The sequence below is a fragment of the Oncorhynchus nerka genome, unplaced genomic scaffold (genome assembly GCF_034236695.1).
Source record: "Oncorhynchus nerka isolate Pitt River unplaced genomic scaffold, Oner_Uvic_2.0 unplaced_scaffold_2120, whole genome shotgun sequence".
Classification (NCBI taxonomy): Eukaryota; Metazoa; Chordata; class Actinopteri; order Salmoniformes; family Salmonidae; genus Oncorhynchus; species Oncorhynchus nerka.
In genome coordinates, this window is record NW_027039205.1 from 22,800 (window position 1) to 45,000 (window position 22,201).

Below are 22,201 nucleotides of genomic sequence, written 5' to 3' on the forward strand. Positions count from 1 at the left end.
CATTAGTTATAACACTTCATATACCTGGTATTACACATTAGTTATAACACTTCATATACCTGGTATCACACAGTTATATAATAGTTAACGCTTCACACTCCGTGTCATGCCATGAACAATCCATAAGGAGTTGGTAAGAGAGCACAAACTGACTGGCACCCAGGCTACCTTGACATATCTACATGTTATACACACACACACACACACGACATAACCAGAAAGGTAGGTGGACAACTGTTATAACAACTGCTCATCCAACATCTCATTCCAAACGGGTACTGAGGTTGGGGGCGATTAGGCCTGGCCCTGCAGTAGGCTTTCCAATTCATCCCAAAGGTGTTCGATTATATACAAATATACATCAGTTACCACTACTACACTGTCTTCATATACCAGTTATAACATGTTAACACTACTACACTGTCTTCATATACCAGTTATAACATGTTACCACTACTACACTGTCTTCATATACCAGTTATAACATGTTACTACTACTACACTGTCTTCATATACCAGTTATAACATGTTAACACTACTACACTGTCTTCATATACCAGTTATAACATGTTACCACTACTACACTGTCTTCATATACCAGTTATAACATGTTACTACTACTACACTGTCTTCATATACCAGTTATAACATGTTACTACTACTACACTGTCTTCATATACCAGTTATAACATGATACCACTACTACACTGTCTTCATATACCAGTTATAACATGTTACCACTACTACACTGTCTTCATATACCAGTTATAACATGTTACCACTACTACACTGTCTTCATATACCAGTTATAACATGTTAACCCTACTACACTGTCTTCATATACCAGTTATAACATGTTACCACTACTACACTGTCTTCATATACCAGTTATAACATATTACCACTACTACACTGTCTTCATATACCAGTTATAACATGTTACCACTACTACACTGTCTACATATACCAGTTATAACATGTTAACACTACTACACTGTCTTCATATACCAGTTATAACATGTTACTACTACACTGTCTTCATATACCAGTTATAACATGTTACTACTACTACACTGTCTTCATATACCAGTTATAACATGTTAACACTACACTGTCTTCATATACCAGTTATAACATGTTACTACTACTACACTGTCTTCATATACCAGTTATAACATGTTACCACTACTACACTGTCTACATATACCAGTTATAACATGTTAACACTACTACACTGTCTTCATATACCAGTTATAACATGTTAACACTACACTGTCTTCATATACCAGTTATAACATGTTACTACTACTACACTGTCTTCATATACCAGTTATAACATGTTACTACTACTACACTGTCTTCATATACCAGTTATAACATGTTAACACTACTACACTGTCTTCATATACCAGTTATAACATGTTACTACTACTACACTGTCTTCATATACCAGTTATAACATGTTACTACTACTACACTGTCTTCATATACCAGTTATAACATGATACCACTACTACACTGTCTTCATATACCAGTTATAACATGTTACCACTACTACACTGTCTTCATATACCAGTTATAACATGTTACCACTACTACACTGTCTTCATATACCAGTTATAACATGTTAACCCTACTACACTGTCTTCATATACCAGTTATAACATGTTACCACTACTACACTGTCTTCATATACCAGTTATAACATATTACCACTACTACACTGTCTTCATATACCAGTTATAACATGTTACTACTACACTGTCTTCATATACCAGTTATAACATGTTACTACTACTACACTGTCTTCATATACCAGTTATAACATGTTACTACTACTACACTGTCTTCATATACCAGTTATAACAGGTTAACACTACTACACTGTCTTCATATACCAGTTATAACATGTTACTACTACACTGTCTTCATATACCAGTTATAACATGTTACTACTACTACACTGTCTTCATATACCAGTTATAACATGTTAACACTACACTGTCTTCATATACCAGTTATAACATGTTACTACTACTACACTGTCTTCATATACCAGTTATAACATGTTACCACTACTACACTGTCTACATATACCAGTTATAACATGTTAACACTACTACACTGTCTTCATATACCAGTTATAACATGTTAACACTACACTGTCTTCATATACCAGTTATAACATGTTACTACTACTACACTGTCTTCATATACCAGTTATAACATGTTACTACTACTACACTGTCTTCATATACCAGTTATAACATGTTAACACTACTACACTGTCTTCATATACCAGTTATAACATGTTACTACTACACTGTCTTCATATACCAGTTATAACATGTTACTACTACTACACTGTCTTCATATACCAGTTATAACATGTTACCACTACTACACTGTCTTCATATACCAGTTATAACATGTTACCACTACTACACTGTCTTCATATACCAGTTATAACATGTTAATACTACACTGTCTTCATATACCAGTTATAACATGTTAACACTACTACACTGTCTTCATATACCAGTTATAACATGTTACTACTACACTGTCTTCATATACCAGTTATAACATGTTACTACTACTACACTGTCTTCATATACCAGTTATAACATGTTACCACTACTACACTGTCTTCATATACCAGTTATAACATGTTACCACTACTACACTGTCTTCATATACCAGTTATAACTTGTTAATGTAGGTATATATCAGTTATAACATGTTACCACTACTACACTGTCTTCATATACCAGTTATAACATGTTAACACTACTACACTGTCTTCATATACCAGTTATATAACATGTTACCACTACTACACTGTCTTCATATACCAGTTATAACATGTTAACACTACTACACTGTCTTCATATACCAGTTATAACATGTTACTACTACTACACTGTCTTCATATACCAGTTATAACATGTTACTACTACACTGTCTTCATATACCAGTTATAACATGTTAACACTACTACACTGTCTTCATATACCAGTTATAACATGTTACCACTACAACACTGTCTTCATATACCAGTTATAACATGTTACTACTACTACACTGTCTTCATATACCAGTTATAACATGTTACCACTACTACACTGTCTTCATATACCAGTTATAACATGTTACCACTACTACACTGTCTTCATATACCAGTTATAACATGTTAACCCTACTACACTGTCTTCATATACCAGTTATAACATGTTACTACTACACTGTCTACATATACCAGTTATAACATGTTAACACTACTACACTGTCTTCATATACCAGTTATAACATGTTACCACTACTACACTGTCTTCATATACCAGTTATAACATGTTACCACTACACTGTCTTCATATACCAGTTATAACATGTTACTACTACTACACTGTCTTCATATACCAGTTATAACATGTTACTACTACTACACTGTCTTCATATACCAGTTATAACATGTTACCACTACTACACTGTCTTCATATACCAGTTATAACATGTTACCACTACTACACTGTCTTCATATACCAGTTATAACATGTTAACACTACTACACTGTCTTCATATACCAGTTATAACATGTTACCACTACTACACTGTCTTCATATACCAGTTATAACATGTTAACCCTACTACACTGTCTTCATATACCAGTTATAACATGTTAACACTACTACACTGTCTTCATATACCAGTTATAACATGTTACCACTACTACACTGTCTTCATATACCAGTTATAACATGTTACTACTACTACACTGTCTTCATATACCAGTTATAACATGTTACTACTACTACACTGTCTTCATATACCAGTTATAACATGTTACTACTACTACACTGTCTTCATATACCAGTTATAACATGTTACTACTACTACACTGTCTTCATATACCAGTTATAACATGTTACTACTACTACACTGTCTTCATATACCAGTTATAACATGTTAATACTACACTGTCTTCATATACCAGTTATAACATGTTACCACTACTACACTGTCTTCATATACCAGTTATAACATGTTACCACTACTACACTGTCTTCATATACCAGTTATAACATGTTACCACTACTACACTGTCTTCATATACCAGTTATAACATGTTAATACTACTACACTGTCTTCATATACCAGTTATAACATGTTACTACTACTACACTGTCTTCATATACCAGTTATAACATGTTAATACTACTACACTGTCTTCATATACCAGTTATAACATGTTACCACTACTACACTGTCTTCATATACCAGTTATAACATGTTACTACTACACTGTCTTCATATACCAGTTATAACATGTTACCACTACTACACTGTCTTCATATACCAGTTATAACATGTTACTACTACACTACTACACTGTCTTCATATACCAGTTATAACATGTTAATACTACACTGTCTTCATATACCAGTTATAACATGTTACCACTACTACACTGCCTTCATATACCAGTTATAACATGTTACCACTACTACACTGTCTTCATATACCAGTTATAACATGTTACCACTACTACACTGTCTTCATATACCAGTTATAACATGTTAACACTACTACACTGTCTTCATATACCAGTTATAACATGTTACCACTACTACACTGTCTTCATATACCAGTTATAACTTGTTAATGTAGGTATATATCAGTTATAACATGTTACCACTACTACACTGTCTTCATATACCAGTTATAACATGTTAACACTACTACACTGTCTTCATATACCAGTTATAACATGTTACCACTACTACACTGTCTTCATATACCAGTTATAACATGTTACCACTACTACACTGTCTTCATATACCAGTTATAACATGTTACCACTACTACACTGTCTTCATATACCAGTTATAACATGTTACTACTACACTGTCTTCATATACCAGTTATAACATGTTACTACTACTACACTGTCTTCATATACCAGTTATAACATGTTACCACTACTACACTGTCTTCATATACCAGTTATAACATGTTACCACTACTACACTGTCTTCATATACCAGTTATAACATGTTAACACTACTACACTGTCTTCATATACCAGTTATAACATGTTAATACTACACTGTCTTCATATACCAGTTATAACATGTTAACACTACTACACTGTCTTCATATACCAGTTATAACATGTTACTACTACTACACTGTCTTCATATACCAGTTATAACATGTTACCACTACTACACTGTCTTCATATACCAGTTATAACATGTTACTACTACTACACTGTCTTCATATACCAGTTATAACATGTTACTACTACTACACTGTCTTCATATACCAGTTATAACATGTTAACACTACTACACTGTCTTCATATACCAGTTATAACATGTCACCACTACTACACTGTCTTCATATACCAGTTATAACATGTTACCACTACTACACTGTCTTCATATACCAATTATAACATGTTACCACTACTACACTGTCTTCATATACCAGTTATAACATATTAACACTACTACACTGTCTTCATATACCAGTTATAACATGTTACTACTACACTGTCTTCATATACCAGTTATAACATGTTACCACTACTACACTGTCTTCATATACCAGTTATAACATGTTACCACTACTACACTGTCTTCATATACCAGTTATAACATGTTACCACTACTACACTGTCTTCATATACCAGTTATAACATGTTACTACTACACTACTACACTGTCTTCATATACCAGTTATAACATGTTAATACTACACTGTCTTCATATACCAGTTATAACATGTTACCACTACTACACTGCCTTCATATACCAGTTATAACATGTTACCACTACTACACTGTCTTCATATACCAGTTATAACATGTTACCACTACTACACTGTCTTCATATACCAGTTATAACATGTTAACACTACTACACTGTCTTCATATACCAGTTATAACATGTTACCACTACTACACTGTCTTCATATACCAGTTATAACTTGTTAATGTAGGTATATATCAGTTATAACATGTTACCACTACTACACTGTCTTCATATACCAGTTATAACATGTTAACACTACTACACTGTCTTCATATACCAGTTATATAACATGTTACCACTACTACACTGTCTTGTCTTCATATACCAGTTATAACATGTTACCACTACTACACTGTCTTCATATACCAGTTATAACATGTTACCACTACTACACTGTCTTCATATACCAGTTATAACATGTTTACTACTACACTGTCTTCATATACCAGTTATAACATGTTACCACTACTACACTGTCTTCATATACCAGTTATAACATGTTAACACTACTACACTGTCTTCATATACCAGTTATAACATGTTACCACTACTACACTGTCTTCATATACCAGTTATAACATGTTAATACTACTACACTGTCTTCATATACCAGTTATAACATGTTAACACTACTACACTGTCTTCATATACCAGTTATAACATGTTACCACTACTACACTGTCTTCATATACCAGTTATAACATGTTAATACTACTACACTGTCTTCATATACCAGTTATAACATGTTAACACTACTACACTGTCTTCATATACCAGTTATAACATGTTAATACTACTACACTGTCTTCATATACCAGTTATAACATGTTAACACTACTACACTGTCTTCATATACCAGTTATAACATGTTAATACACTGTCTTATATACCAGTTATAACATGTTAACCCTACTACACTGTCTTCATATACCAGTTATAACATGTTACCACTACTACACTGTCTTCATATACCAGTTATAACATGTTACCACTACTACACTGTCTTCATATACCAGTTATAACATGTTACCACTACTACACTGTCTTCATATACCAGTTATAACATGTTACTACTACTACACTGTCTTCATATACCAGTTATAACATGTTAATGTACAGGTCATATACCAGTTATAACATGTTAACACTACTACACTGTCTTCATATACCAGTTATAACATGTTACCACTACTACACTGTCTTCATATACCAGTTATAACATGTTACTACTACTACACTGTCTTCATATACCAGTTATAACATGTTACTACTACTACACTGTCTTCATATACCAGTTATAACATGTTACTACTACTACACTGTCTTCATATACCAGTTATAACATGTTACTACTACTACACTGTCTTCATATACCAGTTATAACATGTTACTACTACTACACTGTCTTCATATACCAGTTATAACATGTTAATACTACACTGTCTTCATATACCAGTTATAACATGTTACCACTACTACACTGTCTTCATATACCAGTTATAACATGTTACCACTACTACACTGTCTTCATATACCAGTTATAACATGTTACCACTTACACTGTCTTCATATACCAGTTATAACATGTTACACTACTACACTGTCTTCATATACCAGTTATAACATGTTAATACTACTACACTGTCTTCATATACCAGTTATAACATGTTATACTACTACACTGTCTTCATATACCAGTTATAACATGTTACCACTACTACACTGTCTTCATATACCAGTTATAACATGTTACCACTACTACACTGTCTTCATATACCAGTTATAACATGTTACCACTACTACACTGTCTTCATATACCAGTTATAACATGTTACCACTACTACACTGTCTTCATATACCAGTTATAACATGTTACTACTACACTACTACACTGTCTTCATATACCAGTTATAACATGTTGTACTACACTGTCTTCATATACCAGTTATAACATGTTACCACTACTACTGCCTTCATATACCAGTTATAACATGTTACCACTACTACACTGTCTTCATATACCAGTTATAACATGTTACCACTACTACACTGTCTTCATATACCAGTTATAACATGTTAACACTACTACACTGTCTTCATATACCAGTTATAACATGTTACCACTACTACACTGTCTTCATATACCAGTTATAACTTGTTAATGTAGGTATATATCAGTTATAACATGTTACCACTACTACACTGTCTTCATATACCAGTTATAACATGTTAACACTACTACACTGTCTTCATATACCAGTTATATAACATGTTACCACTACTACACTGTCTTCATATACCAGTTATAACATGTTACCACTACTACACTGTCTTCATATACCAGTTATAACATGTTACCACTACTACACTGTCTTCATATACCAGTTATAACATGTTACTACTACACTGTCTTCATATACCAGTTATAACATGTTACTACTACTACACTGTCTTCATATACCAGTTATAACATGTTACCACTACTACACTGTCTTCATATACCAGTTATAACATGTTACCACTACTACACTGTCTTCATATACCAGTTATAACATGTTAACACTACTACACTGTCTTCATATACCAGTTATAACATGTTAATACTACACTGTCTTCATATACCAGTTATAACATGTTAACACTACACTACTACACTGTCTTCATATACCAGTTATAACATGTTACTACTACTACACTGTCTTAATATACCAGTTATAACATGTTACCACTACTACACTGTCTTCATATACCAGTTATAACATGTTACTACTACTACACTGTCTTCATATACCAGTTATAACATGTTACTACTACTACACTGTCTTCATATACCAGTTATAACATGTTAACACTACTACACTGTCTTCATATACCAGTTATAACATGTCACCACTACTACACTGTCTTCATATACCAGTTATAACATGTTACCACTACTACACTGTCTTCATATACCAATTATAACATGTTACCACTACTACACTGTCTTCATATACCAGTTATAACATATTAACACTACTACACTGTCTTCATATACCAGTTATAACATGTTACTACTACACTGTCTTCATATACCAGTTATAACATGTTATGTTAACACTACACTACTACACTGTCTTCATATACCAGTTATAACATGTTACCACTACTACACTGTCTTCATATACCAGTTATAACATGTTACCACTACTACACTGTCTTCATATACCAGTTATAACATGTTACTACTACACTACTACACTGTCTTCATATACCAGTTATAACATGTTAATACTACACTGTCTTCATATACCAGTTATAACATGTTACCACTACTACACTGCCTTCATATACCAGTTATAACATGTTACCACTACTACACTGTCTTCATATACCAGTTATAACATGTTACCACTACTACACTGTCTTCATATACCAGTTATAACATGTTAACACTACTACACTGTCTTCATATACCAGTTATAACATGTTACCACTACTACACTGTCTTCATATACCAGTTATAACTTGTTAATACTACACTGGTATATATCAGTTATAACATGTTACCACTACTACACTGTCTTCATATACCAGTTATAACATGTTAACACTACTACACTGTCTTCATATACCAGTTATATAACATGTTACCACTACTACACTGTCTTCATATACCAGTTATAACATGTTACCACTACTACACTGTCTTCATATACCAGTTATAACATGTTACCACTACTACACTGTCTTCATATACCAGTTATAACACTACTACACTGTCTTCATATACCAGTTATAACATGTTACCACTACTACACTGTCTTCATATACCAGTTATAACATGTTAACACTACTACACTGTCTTCATATACCAGTTATAACATGTTACCACTACTACACTGTCTTCATATACCAGTTATAACATGTTAATACTACACTACACTATAACTTCACTATACCAGTTATAACATGTTAACACTACTACACTGTCTTCATATACCAGTTATAACATGTTACCACTACTACACTGTCTTCATATACCAGTTATAACATGTTAATACTACTACACTGTCTTCATATACCAGTTATAACATGTTAACACTACTACACTGTCTTCATATACCAGTTATAACATGTTACCACTACTACACTGTCTTCATATGTTAATACTACTACACTGTCTTCATATACCAGTTATAACATGTTAACACTACTACACTGTCTTCATATACCAGTTATAACATGTTAATGTAGGTATATACCAGTTATAACATGTTAACCCTACTACACTGTCTTCATATACCAGTTATAACATGTTACCACTACTACACTGTCTTCATATACCAGTTATAACATGTTGCTACTACTACACTGTCTTCATATACCAGTTATAACATGTTAATACTACTACACTGTCTTCATATACCAGTTATAACATGTTACTACTACTACACTGTCTTCATATACCAGTTATAACATGTTAATACTACACTGTCTTCATATACCAGTTATAACATGTTAACACTACTACACTGTCTTCATATACCAGTTATAACATGTTACCACTACTACACTGTCTTCATATACCAGTTATAACATGTTACCACTACTACACTGTCTTCATATACCAGTTATAACATGTTACCACTACTACACTGTCTTCATATACCAGTTATAACATGTTACTACTACTACACTGTCTTCATATACCAGTTATAACATGTTACTACTACTACACTGTCTTCATATACCAGTTATAACATGTTACCACTACTACACTGTCTTCATATACCAGTTATAACATGTTACTACTACACTGTCTTCATATACCAGTTATAACATGTTACTACTACTACACTGTCTTCATATACCAGTTATAACATGTTAACACTACTACACTGTCTTCATATACCAGTTATAACATGTTACCACTACTACACTGTCTTCATATACCAGTTATAACATGTTAATACTACTACACTGTCTTCATATACCAGTTATAACATGTTAACACTACACTACTACACTGTCTTCATATACCAGTTATAACATGTTACCACTACTACACTGTCTTCATATACCAGTTATAACATGTTAACACTACTACACTGTCTTCATATACCAGTTATAACATGTTACCACTACTACACTGTCTTCATATACCAGTTATAACATGTTACCACTACTACACTGTCTTCATATACCAGTTATAACATGTTAACACTACTACACTGTCTTCATATACCAGTTATAACATACCAGTTATAACATGTTACTACTACTACACTGTCTTCATATACCAGTTATAACATTACTACACTGTCTTCATATACCAGTTATAACATGTTAACACTACTACACTGTCTTCATATACCAGTTATAACATGTTAACACTACTACACTGTCTTCATATACCAGTTATAACATGTTACTACTACTACACTGTCTTCATATACCAGTTATAACATGTTAATGTAGGTATATACCAGTTATAACATGTTAACACTACTACACTGTCTTCATATACCAGTTATAACATGTTACTACTACTACACTGTCTTCATATACCAGTTATAACATGTTACTACTACTACACTGTCTTCATATACCAGTTATAACATGTTACCACTACTACACTGTCTTCATATACCAGTTATAACATGTTACCACTACTACACTGTCTTCATATACCAGTTATAACATGTTACCACTACTACACTGTCTTCTTCATATACCAGTTATAACATGTTTACTACTACACTGTCTTCATATACCAGTTATAACATGTTAACTACTACTACACTGTCTTCATATACCAGTTATAACATGTTACTACTACTACACTGTCTTCATATACCAGTTATAACATGTTACCACTACTACACTGTCTTCATATACCAGTTATAACATGTTAACACTACACTACTACACTGTCTTCATATACCAGTTATAACATGTTAACACTACTACACTGTCTTCATATACCAGTTATAACATGTTAACACTACTACACTGTCTTCATATACCAGTTATAACATGTTAACACTACTACACTGTCTTCATATACCAGTTATAACATGTTACTACTACTACACTGTCTTCATATACCAGTTATAACATGTTACTACTACTACACTGTCTTCATATACCAGTTATAACATGTTAATGTAGGTATATACCAGTTATAACATGTTAACACTACTACACTGTCTTCATATACCAGTTATAACATGTTACCACTACTACACTGTCTTCATATACCAGTTATAACATGTTACCACTACTACACTGTCTTCATATACCAGTTATAACATGTTACCACTACTACACTGTCTTCATATACCAGTTATAACATGTTACTACTACTACACTGTCTTCATATACCAGTTATAACATGTTACCACTACTACACTGTCTTCATATACCAGTTATAACATGTTACTACTACTACACTGTCTTCATATACCAGTTATAACATGTTACTACTACTACACTGTCTTCATATACCAGTTATAACATGTTAACACTACTACACTGTCTTCATATACCAGTTATAACATGTTACTACTACTACACTGTCTTCATATACCAGTTATAACATGTTAACACTACTACACTGTCTTCATATACCAGTTATAACATGTTACCACTACTACACTGTCTTCATATACCAGTTATAACATGTTAATACTACTACACTGTCTTCATATACCAGTTATAACATGTTAACACTACACTACTACACTGTCTTCATATACCAGTTATAACATGTTACCACTACTACACTGTCTTCATATACCAGTTATAACATGTTAACACTACTACACTGTCTTCATATACCAGTTATAACATGTTACCACTACTACACTGTCTTCATATACCAGTTATAACATGTTACCACTACTACACTGTCTTCATATACCAGTTATAACATGTTAACACTACTACACTGTCTTCATATACCAGTTATAACATGTTAATACTACACTGTCTTCATATACCAGTTATAACATTACTACACTGTCTTCATATACCAGTTATAACATGTTAACACTACTACACTGTCTTCATATACCAGTTATAACATGTTAACACTACTACACTGTCTTCATATACCAGTTATAACATGTTACTACTACTACACTGTCTTCATATACCAGTTATAACATGTTAATGTAGGTATATACCAGTTATAACATGTTAACACTACTACACTGTCTTCATATACCAGTTATAACATGTTAACACTACTACACTGTCTTCATATACCAGTTATAACATGTTACTACTACTACACTGTCTTCATATACCAGTTATAACATGTTACCACTACTACACTGTCTTCATATACCAGTTATAACATGTTACCACTACTACACTGTCTTCATATACCAGTTATAACATGTTACTACTACACTGTCTTCATATACCAGTTATAACATGTTACTACTACTACACTGTCTTCATATACCAGTTATAACATGTTACCACTACTACACTGTCTTCATATACCAGTTATAACATGTTACCACTACTACACTGTCTTCATATACCAGTTATAACATGTTACTACTACACTGTCTTCATATACCAGTTATAACATGTTACTACTACTACACTGTCTTCATATACCAGTTATAACATGTTAACACTACTACACTGTCTTCATATACCAGTTATAACATGTTAACACTACTACACTGTAACATGTTACCACTACTACACTGTCTACATATACCAGTTATAACATGTTACCACTACTACACTGTCTTCATATACCAGTTATAACATGTTAACACTACACTACTACACTGTCTTCATATACCAGTTATAACATGTTAACACTACTACACTGTCTTCATATACCAGTTATAACATGTTAACACTACTACACTGTCTTCATATACCAGTTATAACATGTTAACACTACTACACTGTCTTCATATACCAGTTATAACATGTTACTACTACTACACTGTCTTCATATACCAGTTATAACATGTTACTACTACTACACTGTCTTCATATACCAGTTATAACATGTTAATACTACACTGTCTTCATATACCAGTTATAACACTACTACACTGTCTTCATATACCAGTTATAACATGTTACCACTACTACACTGTCTTCATATACCAGTTATAACATGTTAACACTACTACACTGTCTTCATATACCAGTTATAACATGTTAACACTACTACACTGTCTTCATATACCAGTTATAACATGTTAACACTACTACACTGTCTTCATATACCAGTTATAACATGTTAACACTACTACACTGTCTTCATATACCAGTTATAACATGTTAACACTACTACACTGTCTTCATATACCAGTTATAACATGTTAACACTACTACACTGTCTTCATATACCAGTTATAACATGTTACCACTACTACACTGTCTTCATATACCAGTTATAACATGTTAACACTACTACACTGTCTTCATATACCAGTTATAACATGTTACCACTACTACACTGTCTTCATATACCAGTTATAACATGTTAACACTACTACACTGTCTTCATATACCAGTTATAACATGTTACCACTACTACACTGTCTTCATATACCAGTTATAACATGTTAACACTACTACACTGTCTTCATATACCAGTTATAACATGTTAACACTACTACACTGTCTTCATATACCAGTTATAACATGTTACCACTACTACACTGTCTGGACACACCTAGTAGCAATGTTTCTCTGGTTGGCCGACAGCACTGGCAGGCCCTTCACATATCTAGAGAGAACAGACGGGAGACAATGGACTGTATTCACAAAGAGGCTCAGAGGAGGAGTACTGATCCGGGTCCAAACTGATCCTAGATCAGAACCCCTACCCTGAGACAACGGCCTGTCAGAGTGCTGATCCGGGTCCAAACTGATCCTAGATCAGAACTCCTACCCTGAGACAACGGCCTGTCAGAGTACTGATCCGGGTCCAAACTGATCCTAGATCAGAACTCCTACCCTGAGACAACGGCCTGTCAGAGTACTGATCCGGGTCCAAACTGATCCTAGATCAGAACCCCTACCCTGAGACAACGGCCTGTCAGAGTGCTGATCCGGGTCCAAACTGATCCTAGATCAGAACTCCTACCCTGAGACAACGGCCTGTCAGAGTACTGATCCGGGTCCAAACTGATCCTAGATCAGAACCCCTACCCTGAAACAGGGGACACAACGGCCTGTCAGAGTACTGACCCTAACATCTCTACAGTCTACCTACACGCTTCCAGTCTAGATATCACAAGGACTAGCCTTAAAATACTGGTCCTATAGACTGGGACAGACTTGAGTCAGTGTTCCCCCAAACCTCTCCTCCAATACCACCAATGCCTGTCCAAGGATTTGATATATTCCACGACTAGCAGAGCTGATGTACCCTGGGAAAGGGTTGCGGGGGGTACTGGCTAGAGGTACATACAGGAGAGGGTAGGGGGAGTTGACATATGTGATGTGATGTAGTCAGGGTGATGTAGTGGTGGTCTTACCCGTAGTCAGGGTGATGTAGTGGTGGTCTTACCCGTAGTCAGGGTGATGTAGTGGTGGTCTTACCCGTAGTCAGGGTGATGTAGTGGTGGTCTTACCCGTAGTCAGGGTGATGTATGGGGTGGTCTTACCCGTAGTCAGGGTGATGTATGGGGTGGTCTTACCCGTAGTCAGGGTGATGTAGTGGTGGTCTTACCCGTAGTCAGGGTGATGTATGGGGTGTAGTGGTGGTCTTACCCGTAGTCAGGGTGATGTAGTGGTGGTCTTACCCGTAGTCAGGGTGATGTATGGGGTGTAGTGGTGGTCTTACCCGTAGTCAGGGTGATGTAGTGGTGGTCTTACCCGTAGTCAGGGTGATGTATGGGGTGGTCTTACCCGTAGTCAGGGTGATGTATGGGGTGTAGTGGTGGTCTTACCCGTAGTCAGGGTGATGTAGTGGTCTTACCCGTAGTCAGGGTGATGTATGGGGTGTAGTGGGGGTCTTACCCGTAGTCAGGGTGATGTATGGGGTGTAGTGGTGGTCTTACCCGTAGTCAGGGTGATGTAGTGGTGGTCTTACCCGTAGTCAGGGTGATGTATGGGGTGTAGTGGTGGTCTTACCCGTAGTCAGGGTGATGTATGGGGTGGTCTTACCCGTAGTCAGGGTGATGTATGGGGTGTAGTGGTGGTCTTAGCCGTAGTCAGGGTGATGTATGGGGTGTAGTGGTGGTCTTACCCGTAGTCAGGGTGATGTATGGGGTGTAGTAGTGGTCTTACCCGTAGTCAGGGTGATGTATGGGGTGTAGTGGGGGTCTTACCCGTAGTCAGGGTGATGTATGGGGTGTAGTAGTGGTCTTACCCGTAGTCAGGGTGATGTATGGGGTGTAGTGGGGGTCTTACCCGTAGTCAGGGTGATGTATGGGGTGTAGTAGTGGCCTTCCCCGTAGTCAGGGTGATGTAGTGGTGGTCTTACCCGTAGTCAGGGTGATGTAGTGGTGGTCTTACCCGTAGTCAGGGTGATGTATGGGGTGTAGTAGTGGTCTTACCCGTAGTCAGGGTGATGTATGGGGTGTAGTAGTGGTCTTACCCGTAGAGGTATTCAGCGAAGGTAGCAGCCTCGGGCAGCAGCTTCTCCAACATCTCCTCTCCTTCATCCCCTTTAGTCTTAACGAACTCACACAGAGCTCTCCAGTACAACACGCTCTCACAGGACAGAGACCCAGCCGGGACCAGCATCCTACAGAGAGACAGTCAGTGTGTGAGAGTCAGTCAGACAGCCAGCCAGTCAGCCAGCCAGCCAGTCAGTCAGCCGGTCAGACAGCCAGTCTCACACAGAGCTCTCCAGTACAACACGCTCTCACAGGACAGAGACCCAGCCGGGACCAGCATCCTACAGAGAGACAGTCAGTGTGTGAGAGTCAGAGTCAGACAGCCAGCCAGTCAGCCAGCCAGCCAGTCAGTCAGCCGGTCAGACAGCCAGTCTCACACAGAGCTCTCCAGTACAACACGCTCTCACAGGACAGAGACCCAGCCGGGACCAGCATCCTACAGAGAGACAGTCAGTGTGTGAGAGTCAGTCAGACAGCCAGCCAGTCAGCCAGCCAGCCAGTCAGTCAGCCGGTCAGACAGCCAGTCTCACACAGAGCTCTCCAGTACAACACGCTCTCACAGGACAGAGACCCAGCCGGGACCAGCATCCTACAGAGAGACAGTCAGTGTGTGAGAGTCAGTCAGACAGCCAGCCAGTCAGCCAGCCAGCCAGTCAGTCAGCCGGTCAGACAGCCAGTCTCACACAGAGCTCTCCAGTACAACACGCTCTCACAGGACAGAGACCCAGCCGGGACCAGCATCCTACAGAGAGACAGTCAGTGTGTGAGAGTCAGTCAGACAGCCAGCCAGTCAGCCAGCCAGCCAGTCAGTCAGCCGGTCAGACAGCCAGTCTAACACAGAGCTCTCCAGTACAACATGCTCTCACAGGACAGAGACCCAGCCGGGACCAGCATCCTACAGAGAGACAGTCAGTGTGTGAGAGTCAGTCAGACAGCCAGCCAGTCAGCCAGCCAGGCGGTCAGTCAGTGTGTGACAGTGGTCAGACAGCCGGTCTCAACAGAGCTCTCCAGTACAACACGCTCTCACAGGACAGAAACCCAGCCGGGACCAGCATCCTACAGAGAGACAGTCAGTGTGTGAGTCAGTCAGACAGCCAGCCAGTCAGCCAGCCAGTCGGTGTGTGTGATCAGTCAGCCAGGGCGGTGTGTGTGTGTGTGTGTGTGACGGCCAGTCGGTCGGCCAGACAGCCAGTCAGCCAGCCGTGTGTGACAGCCAGTCTCAACAGAGCTCTCCAGTACAACACGCTGTCACAGGACAGTGTGTGTGTGTGTGGTGTGTGCATGTGTACAGAGAGACAGTCAGTGTGTGTGAGTCAGTCAGACAGACAGACAGACACCAGTCAGCCAGCAGTGTGTGTGAGCAAGCAGGTGTCCAGGGGTGTGTGTGTGTGTGTGTGTGTGTACCTGTCGTCCAGCTGAAGGCGGTGGTGGAGCAGCTGGTCCTGAGGTGTGTGTGTGAACAGAGCGGTCAGTGTGTCCAGGGGCGGTGTGTGTGTGTGTGTGTGTGTACCTGTCGTCCAGCTGAAGGCGGTGGTGGAGCAGCTGGTCCTGAGGTGTGTGTGTGAACAGAGCGGTCAGTGTGTCCAGGGCGGTGTGTGTGTGTGAGTGTGTGTGTGTGTGTGTACCTGTCGTCCAGCTGAAGGCGGTGGTGGAGCAGCTGGTCCTGAGGTGTGTGTGTGAACAGAGCGGTCAGTGTGTCCAGGGCGGTGTGTGTGTGTGAGTGTGTGTGTGTGTGTGTGTACCTGTCGTCCAGCTGAAGGCAGTGGTGGAGCAGCTGGTCCTGAGGTGTGTGTGTGAACAGAGCGGTCAGTGTGTCCAGGGCGGTCTGAGAGCAGTTCTCTACATCCAGTTTATGTAACAGCTCCAACACATCACCCTGGAGAAGATTCAGCCAGGCTGGGAGGAGACGGACCTGCACCACCCCCCTCACCGATTCTACAACACAGACAGAGTTATAGACACACAGAGTTATAGACACACAGAGTTATAGACACAGACAGAGTTATAGACACACACAGAGTTATAGACACACATAGTTATAGACACACATAGTTATAGACACACAGAGTTATAGACACAGACAGAGTTATAGACACAGACAGAGTTATAGACACAGACAGAGTTATAGACACAGACAGAGTTATAGACACACAGAGTTATAGACACAGACAGAGTTATAGACACAGACAGAGTTATAGACACAGACAGAGTTATAGACACAGACAGAGTTATAGACACACAGAGTTATAGACACACAGAGTTATAGACACACAGAGTTATAGACACAGACAGAGTTATAGACACAGACAGAGTTATAGACACACAGACAGAGTTATAGACACAGACAGAGTTATAGACACAGACAGAGTTATAGACACAGACAGAGTTATAGACACAGACAGAGTTATAGACACAGACAGAGTTATAGACACACAGACAGAGTTATAGACACACAGACAGAGTTATAGACACACAGACAGAGTTATAGACACACAGAGTTATAGACACAGACAGAGTTATAGACACAGACAGAGTTATAGACACAGACAGAGTTATAGACACAGACAGAGTTATAGACACACAGAGTTATAGACACAGACAGAGTTATAGACACAGACAGAGTTATAGACACAGACAGAGTTATAGACACACAGAGTTATAGACACAGACAGAGTTATAGACACACAGAGTTATAGACACACAGAGTTATAGACACAGACAGAGTTATAGACACACAGAGTTATAGACACAGACAGAGTTATAGACACACACAGAGTTATAGACACAGACAGAGTTATAGACACAGACAGAGTTATAGACACACAGAGTTATAGACACACAGAGTTATAGACACAGACAGAGTTATAGACACAGACAGAGTTATAGACACAGACAGAGTTATAGACAAACACCGGAAAATGTATAGCGTGGGGGGGGGGGTTCCTCCCCCTAAATGTTTGTTTTATTTTTTATTTTTAAGTGGCTTGGCCATTCAAGGACATTCAGAGACTTGTCCCGAAGCCACTCCTGCATTGTCTTGGCTGTGTGCTTAGGGTCGTTGTCCTGTTGGAAGGTGAACCTTCACCCCCAGTCTGAGATCCTGAGCGCTTCTGTTCATCCTTCCCTCGATCCTGACTAGTCTCCCAGTCCCTACCGCTGAAAAACATCCCCACAGCACAATGCTGCCACCACCATGCTTCACCGTAGGGACGGTGCCAGGTTTCCTCCAGACTTGACGCTTGGCATTCAGGTCAAAGATCCATCCATCTTGGTTTCATCAGACAGGAAAATCTTATTTCTCATGGTCTGAGAGTCCTTCGGGTGTCTTTTGGCAAACTCCAAGCGGGCTGTCATGTGCCTTTTGCTGAGGAGTGGCTTCCATCTGGCCACTCTACCATAAAGGCCTGGAGGGCTGCAGAGATGGTTGTCCTTCTGGAAGGTTCTCCCATCTCCACAGAGGAACTCTGGAGCTCTGTCAGAGTGACCATCGGGTTCTTGGTCACCTCCCTGACCAAGGCCCTTCTCCACCGATTGCTCAGTTTGTCCGGTCGGCCAGCTCTAGGAAGTCTTGGTGGTTCCAAACTTCTTCCATTTAAGAATGATGGAGGCCACTGTGTTCTTGGGGACCTTCAATGCTGCAGAATGATGGAGGCCACTGTGTTCTTAGGGACCTTCAATGCTGCAGAAATGTGTTGGTCCTCTTCCCCAGATCTGTGCCTCGACACAATCCTGTCTCTGAGCTCTACGGACAATTCCTTCGACTTCATGGCTTGGTTGTTTGCTCTGACATGCGCCTGTCAACTGTGTGACCTTATATAGACAGGTGTGTGCCTTTCCAAATCATGTCCAATCAATTGAATTTACCACAGTTGGACTCCAATCAAGTTGTAGAAACATCTCAAGGATGATCAATGGAAACAGGAAGTACCTGAGATCAATTTCAAGTCTCATAGCAAAGGGTCTGAATATTTATGCAAGTAAGGTATTTATTTATAAAATATGTCTAAACCTGTTTTTGCGATGTCATTAAGAGGTACTGCGATGTCATTGAGAGGTACTGCGATGTCATTAAGAGGTACTGCGATGTCATTAAGAGGGTCTACAGAGGTACTGGATGTCTGTTAAGAGGTACTCTTGGATGTCATTAAGAGGTACTGCGATGTCGTTAAGAGGTACTGCGATGTCATTAAGAGGTACTAAGAATGATGGAGGTCTGTGTCATTAAGAGGTACTGCGATGTCATTAAGAGGTACTGCGATGTCATTAAGAGGTACTGCGATGTCATTAAGAGGTACTGCGATGTCATTAAGAGGTACTGCGATGTCATTAAGAGGTACTGCGATGTCATTAAGAGGTACTGCGATGTCATTAAGAGGTACTGCGATGTCATTAAGAGGTACTGCGATGTCATTAAGAGGTACTGCGATGTCATTAAGAGGTACTTAAGATGTCATTAAGAGGTACTGCGATGTCATTAAGAGGTACTGCGATGTCATTAAGAGGTCATGCGATGTTAAGAGGTACTGCGATGTCATTAAGAGGTAAGAGGTACTGCGATGTCGTTAAGAGTACTGCGATGTCATTAAGAGGTACTGCGATGTCATTAAGAGGTACTGCGATATTTATAAGAGGTACTGCGATGTCATTAAGAGGTACTGCGATGTCATTAAGAGGTACTGCGATGTCGTTAAGAGGTACTGCGATGTCATTAAGAGGTACTGCGATGTCGTTAAGAGGTACTGCGATGTCATTAAGAGGTACTGCGATGTCGTTAAGAGGTACTGCGATGTCATTAAGAGGTACTGCGATGTCGTTAAGAGGTACTGCGATGTCATTAAGAGGTACTGCGATGTCATTAAGAGGTACTGCGATGTCATTGTACTGCGATGTCATTAAGAGGTACTGCGATGTCATTAAGAGGTACTGCGATGTCGTTAAGAGGTACTGCGATGTCATTAAGAGGTACTGCGATGTCATTAAGAGGTACTGCGATGTCGTTAAGAGGTACTGCGATGTCATTGAGAGGTACTAAGAGGTACTGCGATGTCATTAAGAGGTACTGCGATGTCATTAAGAGGTACTGCGATGTCATTAAGAGAGGATGTCTAAGAGGTACTGCGATGTCATTAAGAGGTACTGCGATGTCATTAAGAGGTACTGCGATGTCATTAAGAGGTACTGCGATGTCGTTAAGAGGTACTGCGATGTCATTAAGAGGTACTGCGATGTCATTAAGAGGTACTGCGATGTCATTAAGAGGTACTGCGATGTCATTAAGAGGTACTGCGATGTCATTAAGAGGTACTGCGATGTCGTTAAGAGGTACTGCGATGTCATTAAGAGGTACTGCGATGTCATTGAGAGGTACTGCGATGTCATTAAGAGGTACTGCGATGTCATTAAGAGGTACTGCGATGTCATTAAGAGGTACTGCGATGTCATTAAGAGGTACTGCGATGTCATTAAGAGGTACTGCGATGTCATTAAGAGGTACTGCGATGTCATTAAGAGGTACTGCGATGTCGTTAAGAGGTACTGCGATGTCATTGAGAGGTACTGCGATGTCATTAAGAGGATGTCATTAAGAGGTACTGCGATGTCATTAAGATGTCATTAAGAGGTACTGTCATTAGATGTCGTTAAGAGGTACTGTCGTTAAGAGGATGTCATTAAGAGGTACTGCGATGTCGTTAAGAGGTACTGCGATGTCGTTAAGAGGTACTGCGATGTCGTTAAGAGGTACTGCGATGTCATTAAGAGGTACTGCGATGTCATTAAGAGGTACTGCGATGT

The 22,201-nt window shown here is 38.4% G+C and overlaps 1 protein-coding gene across 1 annotated transcript in view; it reads right to left on the reverse strand.

Annotated features, from left to right (window-relative positions):
- The window catches only part of LOC135567349 (condensin complex subunit 3-like), a gene marked incomplete at its 5' end in the record, with an annotated part of 47,933 nt that overhangs the window by 22,597 nt on the left and 3,135 nt on the right, over positions 1–22,201 (reverse strand). The window contains 2 exons of the mRNA XM_065014778.1: positions 16,387–16,536; positions 18,151–18,343. Of these exons, the coding sequence (XP_064870850.1) occupies positions 16,387–16,536; positions 18,151–18,343 (343 nt within the window). The remainder of the gene's footprint in view (positions 1–16,386; positions 16,537–18,150; positions 18,344–22,201) is intronic.